Source organism: Protobothrops mucrosquamatus, unplaced genomic scaffold (genome assembly GCF_001527695.2).
Source record: "Protobothrops mucrosquamatus isolate PMUCROS unplaced genomic scaffold, P.Mucros_1.0 scaffold735, whole genome shotgun sequence".
Classification (NCBI taxonomy): domain Eukaryota; kingdom Metazoa; phylum Chordata; class Lepidosauria; order Squamata; family Viperidae; genus Protobothrops; species Protobothrops mucrosquamatus.
Genome location: NW_015387009.1, coordinates 220,235 through 238,206, shown reverse-complemented (window position 1 = coordinate 238,206; position 17,972 = coordinate 220,235). Strand labels below are relative to the sequence as shown.

Genomic DNA, 17,972 nt, shown 5'->3' with positions numbered 1-17,972 from the left:
TCAGCATAGTGCTGGATATTTACAGTCCAATCGGGAAAAAGTTATTGCACACTGGTTTTAAATTCCCTGTATGCAACAGACTGAATTGCAGATGACAGACTCTTTCCTTCAATGGCTTTAGTTAAGCACACAGCAAGACATTAGCTGTAGGATAAGGCTGTTGCAACACAGCCATTGCCTTCTTCCTTCTTCCTGGGAGGTCCATGATTCTGTTCAAGGTTAGAAATAAGAAACTAAACACTATATCTTAGCCCAAATTGATCATGCCATACTGATTCTGAATAGCAGGTTTGTTTGTTTTTTTAATATGGAAAGTCCTAGTCTCACTGTAGTAGAGGTAAGAGTATTTGCTGTATTTAAACAGTAGCCGATTGTCACTTTCTCTTATCAAGTCAACAACATTACAAAGTTGTTCTAAATAACTTTTTTTGATTAGGAATAAAATGATATAGGGCCACAGAATAAAGCATTCATACCTGCATACATGTTCCATGCATGCTTACATGTCAATACATTTATGGTTTATTTTGATATTAATATAACAATTATAAATAGGTGAAACATGTGGGTCATTGGTTTATTACAAAAGGGGCAACATAAGAAAAGTTCATTTTAATAACATTCACAGTTAAATGCCTAATATAAGGGTCAGTGTGTACTTGCAAGCACTAACATGATAACACTTATTTCCATGTACCTCTTCCAATGTTGCATTAACTAGTCTGCCAAATGTTTAAAAAAGTATACTAATAAATAAATGTTATTTAGAAATACAAAGGATGATACACACTTATCTGTTCTATATACAAAATACGATCTCAATTTTTGTTACATTTCAGATTGGATCATAGTATTCAGCATCCCTCTTCAACTGCAGTTTTAACACAAGACATGTTGATTCAAAAAGAGTTTTGGGATATTTATTTTAGGGATTTGAATCTGATTTTAATTATATTAATGTTGGGTATGAAACTCGACAGATTGTTATAAATGCCACCTTACATTCTGAAATTTGTATATCTGTTGGGATCAAAATCAAAGACAGTATCTACAATTAAATTAAATAAAACTTGTCTGTTTTCCAGTGACGCTAAGACTTCAAGTTGAAATGAGAATTGAGATGCCTCAGAAAATCCTCCCTTGATGTAAGAGATGGTGGGAACACTTTCTGACAGAATTCACATATTCCTGACTGCCTGGGTTCCGAGTCTTCAGATGCAAGTGCCAGTAAGTCAATGTCTTGTGAGGAGTAAGACTTCCACGGAGGCTGAAAGAAGCAGGGGGGGAAAAGGAGTGAATGCTTTGTGCACAATCAGGGTTGTGTTCTAACTGACAATGGTTTAGTTTCCCTAAATATGTAGCATTTTACTAAAGAATAAGCTTTGATTTTCTCTAAAGCAATCCACATATTTTAAAAGATGCCACGGTTGAGAAATACTGGTCTAAAGCCTGAAGCATTGTAAAATATTTATTTCTTTTTAATTTTAGAACTGATTACCATTAACAAGCACATTTGGTCAGAAGATTCAGCATGATAAATATAGACATTACATTTTACTTCTGTAAAATAAGGCACTGGTATTCACATTATGTAAGAATTCTGATCATCAGCATTTCATACTTTTAAAACAACCAAATACATAAATATTAAAGTCTTAAATAAAAAGTTCATTGATTATGGCAGACAAGCCAGAATAATTTTGGTAAGCAAATATTCAGTGTTTCAAGACTTCTTTTTCAAGATAATATGTATTTTGAAAATGTGATTATGCAATAACAAGGGCACAGCAAGGGCACAAAGCCCAGGATATATTTCTAGAAGTACTTTGTGTTATTTTACTACATAAGAACATGTAATTTGAGTCAACATGTTTTCTTTGATATTCAAATACAATATACACAAATATGTATATATCTACTCCTATCCATGTCATTGAATTTTGAAATACAGTAGTTAATTTAAAAGGGATGGAGAACAGAGAAGCAGCTACTGTTTCTTAGGAGTTAATGCTTTGTCTAAACAATATTTAAGATTTGTCACAGGGCCTTTGCAGATTTCTCTTGTACATCTTGTACTGTGGTCAGTCATCAATCCTTCCAAGCTAATTAGGTATAATTACATCAAGTTCTAACAAACACTACTTTTTTGTTGGTGTAAATTGCTTTGGAAACCTGTCTAAGCATTGATGCGTGTTTTAAGTATCACTATGGAAGTGTGCTTTTAATTACTTATTTGCAACTCCACCTTCATTTAAACTGGCAGTTTTAATAACTGTAACAGGAAGCATTTCATGCTTTTTTTGTAATATTTGATCATGTACACATCAGCTCTTCTCTTGAGAATTTTTATTTACTGGCCTGGTTAACACCTGACACTAAGCCATAATGTGATTTGTTTGGTTTTTGGGTAAGTATGATGTGTGAATTCACCCATTATGTCTTAGTATTCTGTACAAAGTAGGTCACTGGAGCTTGTTTAACAAACCATAATGAAAAACAAGCTACGTGAATCCTTCAATTGAGTTTTGTGTTGCAACTTGATTCAATATGCAGTTTTATTTATTTAGGAGTAAGTTTCATTGAATACAGTCAATCTTACTTTTGACTAGACATCTAGAATTTTCTTAAAATCTCCCCTTAACATAACAACTTCACTTAACAGCTAATGAAATCAGCACTGCCCATGAAAGCATTTCTTTGGATTAACATTCCACTGTAGAAGAAACTAAGCTATCTGCGTAGGTTTTATTTTGGACCGTTGCCGATGGTGTAATTTTTATGTTACATTGTTATGAATATTTGCAATAATTTTAATACTGCAATTAATTAGTTGCCTTTTATGTGAGTAATGAAATACATTTTTTCATTTCCATAATTTCAACATGCATTCACGTTTGAAATATTAAAAAATACAATTAAAATTCAGTAACTACTACTACCACTTCACGTTAAAAGGAAAAAACTTTATTTAATGTGTTTATTTCAGTTGAAAATAAGAATCCAAAGAGAATTAACGATAAACAAATGGGATCTTAACTTGCAGCCCATTGGTTTAAAAAACACACACGAATGAGTGTTTTAATGGCTGTATCCTATTTTATGCATGCTCCTTGCTAACCTAGCTTTTAGTTAGAGAAACTGAGTGGCCTCTTGAGTGGCTCATATAGCTAAACACGATGTATTTGTGTAAGTATTGGGATATATATTTCTAAATGGTATACATCTAAGCGTATGCTAAAGTACTTTGTTTAATAGGTGCAGCATGTCCTTTATATTTATTTTCCTCCAAATGAGGGGCAATCCATTCTGAACCTAGAGCCCTAAATGAGCCACGGTACAGGGACCCACAACATTCCTAACTGTTCAATTCAGTCTACATTCTTGTTTTCATTATTACAGTTTTCAATCCAGGTGTTTAAGAAACTGCAATACACTAAGAAAGCAGACTCAAGTTTTTATATTTAGTCTGCAAGGAAGAGCTAAATTTATTACATCAACTGAGAGCCACAGTTCTAACGACTTATGGTTGCCAATTACGCTGCATTTAAGTTTCCCCTCCTCATCTTTACTTGTTAACACATGTACTAAATACATGACAGAAATTCTTGTCTGCTGAAGAAAAAAAAAAGGATGGGGGAATCAAGTGTGTAAATCAGCAATATTAGGATGTCAGCAAGGTTAATCCTGTATACAAGGATCCAAACATTTTAAATGCATTTTCATACTGTCTACGTTCACTCTGCAGGCAAGATAATGAGGTGCCCCCAAGCTATCTTCAGCTGATTCAGAGAGTGAATCTATCTACTTTTATCAGGAGAGGACAGTCTTACAGTCTCATTGAATACATCTCAAATCAGACTCTGAAATCAGGCCAACTTTATTTGTCAGTGGAGGACCCTGCCTTCACTTTAATGCCAGCTTGCCAGAGCCACGTTAACATGCTGAAGGAATTGGGGCCATTAGTATTTTTAGCAAAACTGAACTTTCACATTTTCTCCTGTTGCTAAAAAGGACCGTGCATTTAAGCTTCTTTTCCTGCCTATAATTTAGCGGGGATGTTGATCAGTTAAAAACAAATTAGGGTTTTTATATTTGAAAGGAATGCAAGAATTTAAGGATAAGAAAAGTAACAAAATATTTAAGCAAATATATGTGTCTGTATCTTTAATGAAGTCTAAAGTAGCATTGGCTTCTTATGCCTACGTTTCTGGATAAGATACATAATTTTAATCAAAGGCCTTATGTTCTACATTCCTTCCTGGATACAACTAACAAATATTGGAACTATTTTCTGTCGCCAGTTGTCTTTCCAAATGTAAACACTTAAGATATCAAGACATCCTGGCTATCACTGAATTATAGTACAGTACTGGCTATTCAGAATTTAAAAATGCATGTGCTTATTTTTCAAAAACAAAATTTTTTAGCCTAATATCTTTAACATTGTGACACTTTAACTTCTATTCGCCTGTCTGTTTTAAGCTGCATAATTCTCTATCAACTTAGAATCTCATACCAGCTATTTCACATGCTTTACTATACAATGCAGGGTGCCATCTATTGAGAAATGAATACACAGTCTAACTAGTTAAAAGAACAAGCAGGAGACATATTGGAGAAAAGGGAAAGTAAGAAGTAATAGACCGGATGCTTTGTAACGCCACAGGAATCTTCATAGTAATAGAAAAAATAGTTTAATTTGTTTTGTACCAACTCAGCTCAGGATTTGATGCAATGAAAAGCAAAAACTGGTTAGTCATCAAATAATGCGGGTGGAAAAAAAAACTTAGTGAAGGAAATAAACAGTTTGGTATGTGCATGTGTATGTATGTATGTATGTATGTATGTGTGTGTGTATAAATTATGTATAATAAAACACTTTGACAGTTTTTCACATGAATTTTGTTCTGGAAGACATGATTGTCTTTTAGATGTTTTCTTTTGATATCATTTGAAAACTAGTAAGAGGAAAGTAGACGTGGTTATTACCTGCTTTTATGATTGAAAAAAATAGATATTGCAAGACAGAGTGGACATCCATTCTCTGTCACACACCCAATTATACAAATGGAGTCATCTCAATATTAGAACAAACATTCCAGAACTTGAAGGACTCTTCAAAAATCTAGACTGCATGTATTTACATGACATTAATATGTTTTGTCTAGAACATAAATGATAAATGCTTTTATAAGCTTTTATTCTCCATAAAATAAACATGTATTGTAAAAGTTTCTTCTTATTGTATGAAAAATTTAAATACTTTAAGGATGTTATGTTGTAAAATTGTCTAATAGGTAAAGGTGTACATATCTAATCTTTAACAATTTAAAGATGAGAAGCTACTGTTCATAAAGGTGGAGATTTTATTTAAATTGCATCTAAATCCCTGCATGGTACAATCTGGTATGAATTTACTGATGGCCGCTGCATTTCTTTATGAGCATGTTTAGGTTTGCAGCCTAATAGAAGCCCAATCTGCTACCAGTATAGGAACAGGGCAGCAACAATATGGCACAGCAGTACACTAAGACAGTGTAGAGACAGAAAAGAAGTGGAGCAGCATGGGAAAAACAATCAGGGCTGAGCCAGTGGATGGAGAATCATAAGACTCATTGTGATGTTATCTGAAAGGTTTAAATATCTTGAGTCACTTTAGAAGTACAGTTGTAAATCTTCCATGCATTATAAAGAAATTACTGTATTTTTCCGTGTATAAGACACTATTTTTTCCTGCAAACACCCTATTCAAAAATCAGGTGCGTCTTATACAAGTGCAGCGTCTTATACACGGAAAAATAATGGTAACCTCCGCAGCCCAGGGCATGCCTGTGTGCGTTGCCATGGTGCAAGTGTCAAGCCCCTGTGGGCTTGCCACTAACGGGAGGGGGGAGGGGACAAGATCGTCGGCTGACCGAACTTCTGGATTTGCCGGCTCAGCTGTTCGGCGCTCCGCAGAACAGCTGATCGGCGCAGAGAAACTCACATGCCAGAGTGTCTTACACAAGGGTGCATCTTATAGATAGAAAAATACGTACTTTCCAGCATCTACCTTTAGGGTTTCCAAGGACTGAAACTGGGCTATCTGTAAGCAATATTGTGCTCTACTACTGGGCTATAGAAGGATAAAAATAGGGAGAAAGAGGGAAACCAAGATTATGTCCTGTAATCCAGATGTATTGAGCTTCACAGCCATCTTGGAAGTCCTCTACATCTGGAATACATAAAATAGAGGAAGGCTGTCCTAGGAGTGAAGAACAATAAAACATTAATAAAAATAAATGAGGTTTTCTTATTACTGACTATTTTAAGGTAAATCCATGCATATATCATGACTATATCCATAGAGAGTTGCTGAAACAGGTCAGGAGAAAGACATCTGAATTATCTGAATGCGTGCAACATGAGGCCCTTGAGTAAACTTAAGAACAACCTATAAAGGAATCACTTATTTGCAGTCATTCACACATCATGGGTAAACTTGCCTAAAATTAACTTCCATTTTAATTTAAAAACATGCATCATCATCATCATCATATGTTTTTAATGATTTTACTGTTTTAAAATAGTTTTAGTATTATTAACTGTAATAGACGTTTTGAATTGTAAGCCACCGAGAGTTATAAGACTGAGATGGTGGCTATAGAAATTGAATAAATTAGTTAAATAAATAAATACCAGAGTGGAGAACACGAGCTTCTATTCCATAGCAAAATTTTAAATACCATTACAATACTAATATATATTAGCGTGATATATATATGTATAGGTGTATAAAAATAGAAGCGTAGGCAAATTTTTGGAGATTGTGAGCACACTGTGAGCATGTGATTCTGAAAAGGCTACTATGGGAGACTTGGCTTTTCAGTAAATTGGCCAGGTCCAGGCACAAAACATGCATTATCACAAAGCAAATCAGCTCCTGGCAATGTCTTACTACTTCATTGGGATCTTTGTTCACCCAAAAGAACTTGCATAAATAAAAATTACGGTAAGGGGTGGTATTGGAGACATGCCAATTTCTGGTTTCATTTTTTTTAAAATGTAAAAATAAATCAGGTGGATAGAGTACCTGACATATACCAAGGAAGACGTTTCAGAGCTCATTGGTATCTGCAGACCCTATGTTGCTTAGCCCTGGACCAATGCAGATATTTTTGATTAGGACAGCAAGCAGTAAGTTTTGCCTTGGAAATATATATCAGAAAGAAACTGAAGCCCATACTCAATCTTACAGCTTACAAGTCAATCATAAATAAAAATAAAGGATATATTTTAAAAGATTGATACCAGCTGAGGTGCCCCAACATTTTTCTCATTAGCTTCTGAAGAGGAAAATTCTATTTATTATAGTTTCTAGTTGCAGAGTTATAAAGAAATGTGTTTTTATATAACATGGAGCATTGTTCAAAAGAGTCTGGATGAGCAGATTTGGGCGAGTTGAAGGTTGGGTAAACTTACCTTTGACCTGCTTTACATCACTGAAGTGGTACAGTCATTGCTCATACTCTGCAGTTAAAATTCATCTTATTGAAACTCACCTCCTGGTCCCCAAGATCCATGTTAAATGGCTGATTTGGGAGCACATTTTCAGTCATCAGAGTGTTTAGAATTGGAGTCGTCTCTGGAGAGCTCTCCAAGAATTCAGCATCACCATCTGTAGGTGGGAACTTAACATTAAGCTTAGAAAGGGATTCCACGGAGTTTTCTTCCTCGTCCGGTCCCATTCCTCTTGACGCAATAGATGGGAAGTGAGATACATCTCTGTTTGCCTCCTTTTTAACCCAAGGATTACAAAGGTCATCTGTTTGTTCATCAGTGCACTGGACAGGCTTGGAGAAAGGGATTTCTGATAAAAAAGACGCAGAGGAAAAGATTAAAAGATATCCCAAATACCAGATTAAAAAATATCATACAGTTATACAAATTCATGACCAATTCCAACATCCAGAGTTGCTCTGTGAGAGAAATAGGCAGCCTCCAAATTTAACATCCTTGTCAAATCATTAATTTCTTTCTTCAGAGATAACACGTTAGAATTCTTGCTTGGAACTGAAGTAAAATATTACATAATTGCTTTTATGTCTCAAAGTGTTAAAGTTTTCTTGATTAGTAGTCTAGCAATTAAACAGTCTATCAGGTCTTTTTTCCAAGAGCTCATTGCTTACATATAAATATCTCTATTTTCTATATTAAATTAAATTACCTTTCTATCTATAACTACATCTGTTCTTTCAATTCAGCTTGGCTTCATTCAAACCAGTCTCATTTTTTTTAGTGTTTTAATACAGATTTCAACTGTTTCACTCCATAGAGAAGGGGCATTCCTTCCTCCTTTCCCTCATGATTTTCCTCTTTCATTCAAGAGACCCTTTGGGGGGAGTCCTTGGGGGGAAGAATGGATTGAAAAGGGTCACTAACTATACTTTCTTCTGTGGTTTTAAATCCTAGCTCAGAGAGATACTATTGGATGAGAAATTATAAGACATCCTTTTAGCCCATATCATTGAAGCCATGTTGTAGAATTTGCTAAAACAATCACATATCTGCACTTATTAGAGACTAAGTTAAGCCCATATTTGTCTCTGGTAAAATACAGAGAATTCTGGCAGGTTAAAAGCCATTATTCAAGGAAATGACTGGCTCTGTCCAGACTTAACTTCTTCCAGTACATGTTATACTGTGAAGCACTTACATCAGCTATTCCTAAGCTGCCCAAGCTTTGGAAGTTGGCTATAAATCAGCCAAGCCTAGTAATCAGATGCAGCTATTATTAGAGAACAAAGAATGTCGAAAATTGGGTTCTAAGCACATATACTTTGCAGGAGCATCTGATAGGCCCCTGTTGGCTGTCATAGATTAGACAGATTTTGGTTTGATCTAGCAAAGATGTTTTTTACAACTGAGGTGAGGAAAGGGCTTTCAGTAGGGGGTGTGCAAATGTTTCAAATTTCAACTGTTTTAAATTCAAAACCTGAAACAAGTTTGCATTTAAAAAAGGCTCTTTCAATCACTCGGAAGTGGTCTGAGCTTGAAACTGTGTGTTTTGAACTCGAAATGGAGTTATCAGAGTGCAAAATACTTCCAAAATGATCAAAATTAGTCCATTTCGAATGCAAAACAGCTTTAAACTTGAAATAGAGTATTTATTTGCTCAAACCTGAGATGCTTTGCATGTCAGTAGCTTTTAGACATCCACATCACATTAAACGACTTATCTCTAAAAGAAAATTAAGTCATAGTTTACTGCTTTTTCAGTCTGCTCAAAATGTTATCAGCAGCCCAATCCCTAGAAATACATCCTGTTGTGCCACTCATTTTTATAAAAAAGAAATCAGGTATCTTAGATTGTGGATTAAATCCATCACATTATATTTCTGGATATACAAAAAACATACATTAAAGCAAACCTGGGCAGTATGCATCCTTTCCGTATACCATGCCACAAGCTGCAAATGCATATCTGCTTAAATAACTCAAGAGCAGCCTCACATTAGCCTCACATGAGGTTGCGCTGAGATTATCTCACCACAGTGGATATTAAAACAAACAAACCCTGATACAGTACTGCATCAAGGGGGAATAAGGACCTCACTTTCTAGCCCAACCATCTTAATTTAGAGTTCCCTCAGTCAGTGAACATGTCTGCTGCAAAAATGTAAATATATTCATTAGAATGTGGTTGCAAACCTAATTGACCAAGATTCTGAAATCTAAGTGGCGTTATACCAAATGAGGTCATAGTAGGCTTTTGCTAGCAATATATGGTGGTTAAGAAGGAGTGAGGTAACCCAGACACTGTTGCCTTTCTCCTTCTAAATAGTTTATTTTTAGAGTGACCAAAAAGTCTTTATTTTGCCAGTAAAACCATCAAGACAATCACTGCAAAATGGAATTCGTGCATTCACAGCAAACTGAGCTGTCAAATCACATGCCATAAATGAAGATGCACTGGTATTTTCCCTAAAACCTGAGGGTTATTGCCATATCAAATAAATACACTCTATTATGTGGCATTTTGCATAACAAAAAGGTATGGATAATCTTAAACTGAATCTCTACGCAGTCAATGCAAAGAGTTAGAAGGCAGTAAAGCATAGTTTTCAAAAGAAGTACTGCAATAAATTGATACCAGTTGTAGGTTCTCTCCGTAGGTTAAATTTATTCAGCTGGTCTGCCTGTGCCCTTGCCAGTGCACGTATTCGACTGAATTCTTCTTTCATGCCCCAGAAAACACTTTCCAGTTCATCCCTAAAGATTAATGATTTCAGATGTAAAGTATCATCCCATGCTTTTTCTGTTCCTTTAGCCCAACAAACATATCGTTAAAAACACCGGACCATCTGTGTTTGCAACCCAGACTTGAGGCCAGAAATTATGGGAGGGGATCCATGATCCCATCTTCAAGAAATTTTGATAAAACAGTAACTTCGTAAGGTAGCTGATGGGAAGGACAGATTCTCAAATTGAATGAAACAATACCACACAGAAATGTGATTAAACCTTTCCTCTTCTCCCTGCAAACTGATTCTTACTTATTATAGCCCCCATTAGAGAATACAAAAATATAGGCATACTACAGGGATTTTGTATCTGTCCTTCTGGCCTCCAACAAAATTAATATTGGAGCATGGGGGGGTTATACGGGGGGGGGGAAAGTGTGAGAAGTTAAAACAACTGAAGTAACTTCTGGCATAAAGATATCAGTTTTTCTTTGCTACATATGTTATTTTTTTTTTTTAAAGTAGAAAGATCCAGCATGAACCGATATAATACCTTTATTTTGGTATTCAGGATGAAAGCAAAATAAATTTGAGCATATTCCTATCATTTATCCTTGAATGGTATGTAGAAAAACAACCCTTATTGATACCACCCCATGGATAAAATGTCTCCCCTTTTGCAGTGTTTTAAGCATATTCGGATGATGGGGGTTCTCCTGGAGGAGCTTGAAATCAGAAGAGGTAGACTGAGGACCCAGAGCTATTTGGAGAGAGGAATATGCCCTAAAAGATGCAAAATAGTGAGAGTACAGTGAAAGGTGAAATAATCATTTTTTTTTCTTTTCTCTTCTTGGAGGTCATAATTCTGACTTTGGAGACAGTCTGTTCCAGCCTAATCTTTTTCCAATTCAGATTCGGAATTTTTGAAAAATGATCCAGGTTTCAGGTATCATTGAAAGACAGATTTTTTTTTCCCAGAATTTTTGAAAAATGATCCAGGCTTCAAGTATCATTATATTGATCCACTTGAAATCCAGCAAGTGAAGGTTTTACTGCCTAGGCATACCCATTTGCTGTTCTGCTTGGACCAAGCCTTTCCTTTCTGTTAATTAAGGCACCAGGTGTCCACTGGCAGCTTTTATGTTATTAATTGTTCAGTTTAGAGCACTGGATTCACACATCATCACATAAGCCTGGCTTATTTGAAGTTGCCTCTGTCCCTATATTGCCTAAGCCCTAAATCGTAAATTACAAAGCAAAAGCCAAAACCAAGCAAAATCACATTAGTTGGGATGGGTCAACCTAGCCTAAAAGTGATTCCAGACATCCATCTTAGAAGTGGGAAGGGAGAAGGCAAGAAGTAAGGGGAAAATATCCCCCATCTTTTAAAATCAGCAAGCAAGGACAAATATTGCATTATTATAGAAGGGGAGGGGGGAAAAAAAAGCCCAATTCCATACCTTTCACAGACAGATGCAGAAGAGACCCCTGATGACAATTCCTGTCTAGACGAAGGATGTTTTTCACTCCTTGCCTTTTGAAGGTGATCAGAAGTAGAAAAAAAAAAAGTTGAATTATAACGTTGTTACAAGAATCACCCCTATAAATTAACAGAACCATAAAGTACTAATATAATATCCACTTGTTAATGGCATCTTGCCTTACTTTTTATGCAAAAAAAAATAAAATTCATAAATCATTGTTTAGAAATACGTATGCTGGAGATCTATTATGGATCATATCCTCATTATTTTTAGCTGCTAGAATATGCCCGAAGTATTTTGGATAGCTGAGTTAACCAAGAAGTGCACACTGGTTCCATACTTATACCTAAGAAATAATTAATTTAGCTAAATAAGAGGGACACATTGAATGCTGACTTGCATTTCATTCTTTTTTATTAGGCTTTCCCATAATTCAGTCATTTTCATACAAAAAGAAATCATACAAATATTCTTCCACGTAGAATTCTCTCCACATAATGAAACTGGGCAGGGATTACCAAGTCCATACATATTTATGCATCAGCCTTTGTACATTAACATGCATCATAAAACTCAGGAAGAACACTTTACTCTTTATTAAAGCTGATCCAGGGCTAATATAACATGTTTTCTCAAGTAAGGAGAGAAGTTATTATATTCTACTACCATCTTGTGGATTATCCCTGTATTACATGGGCGTTTTATTTCAAAGCCTATTAGCTAAGATAGAGTCTTCTTCAAGGCCAGTTCGAACTATGGGAACTCATGGACTTATCCTTGAAGCTTTCTTGACAGTTGTAAGAAAATGTTATTCCATATTTTTTTTGAAAAAAAAAATCAGTTTACCCTACACCCCAATTTTTTTCAGAGCATTCCCATCCATGCCCTAACTGGACCCACCTTTCTTATCTTCAGAGCCCCAATAAGGTTGGTCAGGGGTTGCCACGTGCTGTTAATCCATCTTTTACATAGCTTTCAGAGTTTAGAAAAAGTCTGCCTGGGTAAATGAATCCAGTATGGTCTTTAAAGTAAAATATTAGGTATACAAAGGAATGACAGATTGAATATCTGCTTTTCATTCCAAAAGGCAGAGGAAATTAATCTGAGTATTTTTTTTAAATAGATAGACCAGTACTCAGAGTACTTTATTTACAAAAGCGTACACTGCATTTAAGTTTTGGCTTATGAAATTAGTTTCAGTCCTACAGTATCTGAATGTCTTGAGATCTCTACAATATCTCTGAATTTTCTTACCTCTTTTTCATATCTTGATACCTGTATGCAGTTTTGTGCTTCATTTATTTCTTTCAGCTGCTTTTTTAGATTCCTTATTTCATCTTCTTTGGCAGTGATAATAGATTCAAATTTCTTTTCCTTTAAATTACTATCTTCTTCAGTTTTTTTTAATTTTACACTCTCACTTTCCAATTGTTCCTTTAAAAAAAAATCACATACACACAGAGAGAGAAAGAGAGAGCACAGTTGGTTAATTTTCAAGCTCTGAGGAATGTCATTATAGAATAGATTGTTATAGGCTAAATTAAGTCTTAGCAATCTGTGAAAAAGCTGTGAAAAGGCGAATTCCATGTTAGAGATCATTAGGAAAAAGATTGAAAAATAAAACTGACAATATCATCATGCCTTTATACAAATCTATGGTGTGACCACACTTGGAATATGGCACACAGTTTTAGTAGCTGTATTTAAATATATATATAATCTGATGGAGCTGGAAAGAGGCAGAAAAGGAGCAATTAAATAACGGAAATGGTGTAGTTTTTCTATGAAGAAAATAGAAACTGTAAGTTAAGAGAGGCACAGCATTAACAGTATATGATATGCCACCATGTAAGTGGGTAATGTATAGATAAGTTTTTTTTCTTCATTCATTGGAATCATCCAGTGGAACTGAAAGATGGGATTTATATGACATTCATCATTGAACAATGGCTCCCAATATCAGAAAATCCATCAAGAATGTTGGTAGTGATAAGTGATTATTAAGATAGCTAAATATGGCCTCAGGGTCCAAGATAGTGTGGCTCTTCTCAATGGCACCTGCTCAGCAACTGAGTCCTATTGTCCTCAAAACCAGTTGTGGGCTTCTCAAAAGTCATGTGATTAAGGGACCAAATGGGCCTTTGATCTGATCAAGACTCCTTTTGTGCTCCTATATGAAATCAGACTTGAGTAAGTACCATTAGGTTAAGATGAAATAATTATAATTCATTTACTTACAACATGCAGTTAATTTTCTTGTGGACAATTATTCAAAACAATTGTGCTTTATTTTGAGTACATACATAAAAGGAGTCACACCACTTCTATGCATATTAGTGCTTAGAAATGCAAGAAATGTTGTCTTATTCCATTTATATAGTCTGTTCACTAATATTTAATTAGTTTCAGCATGTGCTAGGATGAAGATAAAATATATTTAAAGAAAGTGACAATAGTCTTCAAGGCTCTTAATTTCTGGAACAGTTAAAATGTAGCTATTTAGCACTTAGGATTTTGCAAGACTCAAGATATTAAGCTTCAAAAATAAGATATTAAGGCTTTTAAATAGTCTACTTTTCCCCTGCATCATTAGGATATAATCTATTAATTCTCTGCATATAATGACAGTCTATACAGAAAAGGGGAAACCACCAAGAAAAAAACACGAAGCTATTACCACCAGCAGCAGCAGCTTTAACAACATTGTGTTTTCCTGAAGATCAAAATCTCCAGCTCTGATGGATGCATGGCGTTTGTCAATTTACTATGAAGAACAGTAATTCAATGTAATCATATTACATGTTGCATGTGTGTGTTTTGCCTATAAAAAATGGCAGTCCAGAGTCAAAACTGGGAAACAGAATATCAGAAGTAGGAACATTGTGAAAATGATGAGTAGCTAAAGCCTAGTTGGTTCCATCTGGTCAATCTGTTTAACTAATGACAAGCAAAACGACTGAAATACATTTGCTTTTGTTCACATTTTGAATGGGGAAAGAAGAAAAGTACAGTCCTATTATCTTCTTAGCTCATCCATAGGATTTACTTCCGAATGGACAATGTGTTGCAAAATGCTATTATGAAGATAGGTATTTCCTCAAACTGAAAAGGGGGGGAAACTGCTGCAGTGATGAAAGCTCACCTATGTGCAATACATTTTTCATTCCCCAGTTGAAATTTCAAATATTTTATTTATGTGTATAAATGTATAAATATTTATATATTTATGGTTTTATTTTGATATAGTAAGCTGCTCAGAGTTGCCTTGCAGCGAGATAGGCACCAAACAAATTTAATTAATAAATAAAATAAAAAATTAAGGTGGATACCACCAGTACTTTAACCACTATTAAAAATACTGCTCAGTCATTCTCTGGGTTCTGTATTTCATTCTTTTCTTTTTTGTAAGCCACCCAGAGAACATTTGGTGTTATTTGCTGCCTATGTAAATGTAAATAATAAAATAAATTTGTGGATGTGTTTGATAGAAAGGTTTTAGAAGGATGAAATCTATTTTTCTATTTCTGGATGGGTGGGAAAAGCTATTAGCACCACATTTTGCTCAGAGTGGAGCCAAGGAAGATGGTAATAAATAATAGGAGAGAAACAACAGAAGAAGAAACAAATGAAAGATGTGAAAAGTACTGAGACAGTGACAGGTTTCTAAAAACAGCAAGAAGCAGGCTGACCTTTCTAAGAAATTTGATTTTTTTTAAAAAAGAAAAAAAATGTTTAAAATGTAATAGAAAGCAGTACAATGGGATGAGGACTTTGTAATCCCAAACTTCACACGATAAACTGAAGGAAGTTAGAACGAGCCTAGAGAAGGTGCATATCTATATCTATTTATGAGACTGAGAATATTTGAACCCGCTTTTTAGTGCTAAAAATAAATCCTAAAGCACAAAACAACACATTAGAAATGCTTAAAGCAAAGATGGGAAGTCTGTAACTCCCAATATTATTTTGTCTCTAGTCTTGTTCCTGAGGCTCATTTATGAACTTCTGGAGGGTCGTAAATCTTTGATTTTCAAAGTGAAAAGAATGCTGGAAGAATAAAAAAAATATAAAAGTCACAAAACAAGGTTAACATTTATTCAGTTAACTTGTTCTTTGCCACCTGGAACTTCATCAGTCTAGATCTGCAGTAGTCTTCCTTCTTTTCTTGCTATTTCTTAAGCTTGGAACTGCTTTGTAGAATATCTGTGCTTGTTACCTGCCTATCTCCTTCAAACCTTTGGACATAGCCCAGGAAGTGAAGTGAATCCTTGGAAGTAAAAGTAACCCCAGGTAATTTTTTTCTCACCCCTTGAAGCCTCCAATGACAAACTATTTTCTGTAGTGTTGCTTAGACAGCTATACCTCCCTGGAGTTACCATGAGAAGAGCTTGATTTGAAGGAGATTTAATGTTTTATATGAACAAACAAATCACATTTATTCAAGAGAACACGGGAGAATCAAGCATAAAGGTAACAATGGAGAAAAAAAGTAAAATTAGGAACAATTATTTTCCTATTATTGGCTTGCAGCCTTAAATTTCACATATATGAAGAGCCCAATTCAAATTACATAGCCACACCAACAAAAACATGTGCACGCTCAATAGGAATCCTCACTATTACCATCTGATGAGTGGGACTAAGATCTTGGCCGTTGCTTTCAGAGTTTACGGTTAGGTGTACTGTATAGTAGGGAAAAAGCTTATTTTTTCCGACTTCCACCCTGCTTTTACTCTATGTTTCCCAATAGACCTATTCCTTTTCTGAACTGGAGGCGATCAGAACACTCCAAGGAGTGTCCTCCTGGCACAATTTTTTTAATAAGCATGTTGCTACCTGTTTTACTGAGGAATTCTTTTTTTTTCTCCCTTGTGTTTAGATAAAACAGGGAATATACCTCTTCCCTCCTGACTTTCAAGTATGACAAACCCCCTCTCCTTTTGATATATATTGAAAATAATGGTACATCCTTTTAAAAAACAATAATATTTGGATTTCATATAACATTTGCGTTTCAAAATGCTTGCCATCTTTTATTTTTGCAATTTGTGTGACCCTCTCCTAAAGTAGGTTAGTGTTACCACAGGTAGAGAACTGAAGCAGAGGAAAGGAGGCTTGGTTAAGGTTACTTTGTGAAAACAATATTAGTTGGACATCTGCATGTTGTCACAATGCAAATGTAGCTTAAAAGTAAGAAATATACTGGGGATATTTTTGTAGGGGCCATGAGGATTGCTATATCCCTATTTGCAGTCTGTAAACATAGGTACTATGTTGTTACCAGAGGAAGGTTAATTTTTCTTTTTGTTTCCAATTCCAAATTTCTGAGGCAGAAATTGCAAAGCTTGCTTAAAGAGAAAAGGGAAAAGAGAGAATGAGAGAGATTCTGAAATTAGATTTCTCCAACGTAATTATCAAGTGTCACTAATTTGACAAAATAGGTATTCTTTATTAACAAATTAACACATAAGATTAAAATATGCTTAGTTGACAGAAATACAAGTCCCTAGCTCATTATCTGCAAGCTAAAAAAATAAGCTTTCGTAAAAGAGTTTGATATTAGGAATTGAGAAAAGCTGCCTTAATCCACGTCAGATTCATTTAGCCAAGTACTAATCTTTTTGAGCTCTCCAAGATTCCGGATTGAGTTTTTCCCATTACCTACTAATTCTCTGTGTCAGCTAGGGATGGTAAAAACTGACCAAAATCCCAAGCTAGCACTATATGTAAATCACATACTACTTCACTGAGGCAAGATCCCATCTATTGCTTAACGCAAACAGACTTAGGGAACCTTCTATGCTTCATGATCATGCATAACGTCTAGTAAGACAAAAAGCAAAAGAAGTGTAAATATTACTGGAGGCAACCTAACAGGCCTCCAACTATCTGCTCGACTACAATTCTTAGCATCCTTCACTATTTGACATGCTGGTTAAGGCTGCTGAGAATAATAATTCAGGATACCAGAAAAATCCTTGTCACTAGTTTACTGTGACCAAAGGAGAGAATCAAAGCTTTTCTTTTTAATTGGACCCTAAGTTGTGGTGACTCTTAATTGTGGCTAGTTGAAGAGCGTCAAATGATTCCAAGCAGGCTTGTCTATGTAGCATATCTACATTTTGACAAGCTTATACGAAATAACATGCTGCAGTGGATCAAAAACATAGGTGAAATATCTCTGCTGAGGGACAGCAGCAGTGATGTCTTCAAGTTCATTCTCATTACATGGGTTTCTCCTAACAGTAATATACTCTTATAACTT

At 35.2% G+C, this 17,972-nt stretch overlaps 1 protein-coding gene across 1 annotated transcript in view; it reads right to left on the bottom strand.

The window, feature by feature from the left end:
• Positions 1-506: 506 nt before the first annotated feature.
• Positions 507-17,972, bottom strand: part of TANK (TRAF family member associated NFKB activator) — a 38,674-nt gene continuing 21,208 nt past the window's right edge. Inside the window, exons 5-9 of the mRNA XM_015818405.1 lie at positions 12,962-13,141; positions 11,684-11,757; positions 10,133-10,251; positions 7,542-7,849; positions 507-1,267 (exon numbers count right to left, since the gene is read on the bottom strand). Of these exons, the coding sequence (XP_015673891.1) occupies positions 1,091-1,267; positions 7,542-7,849; positions 10,133-10,251; positions 11,684-11,757; positions 12,962-13,141 (858 nt within the window). The 3' untranslated portion in view covers positions 507-1,090. The remainder of the gene's footprint in view (positions 1,268-7,541; positions 7,850-10,132; positions 10,252-11,683; positions 11,758-12,961; positions 13,142-17,972) is intronic.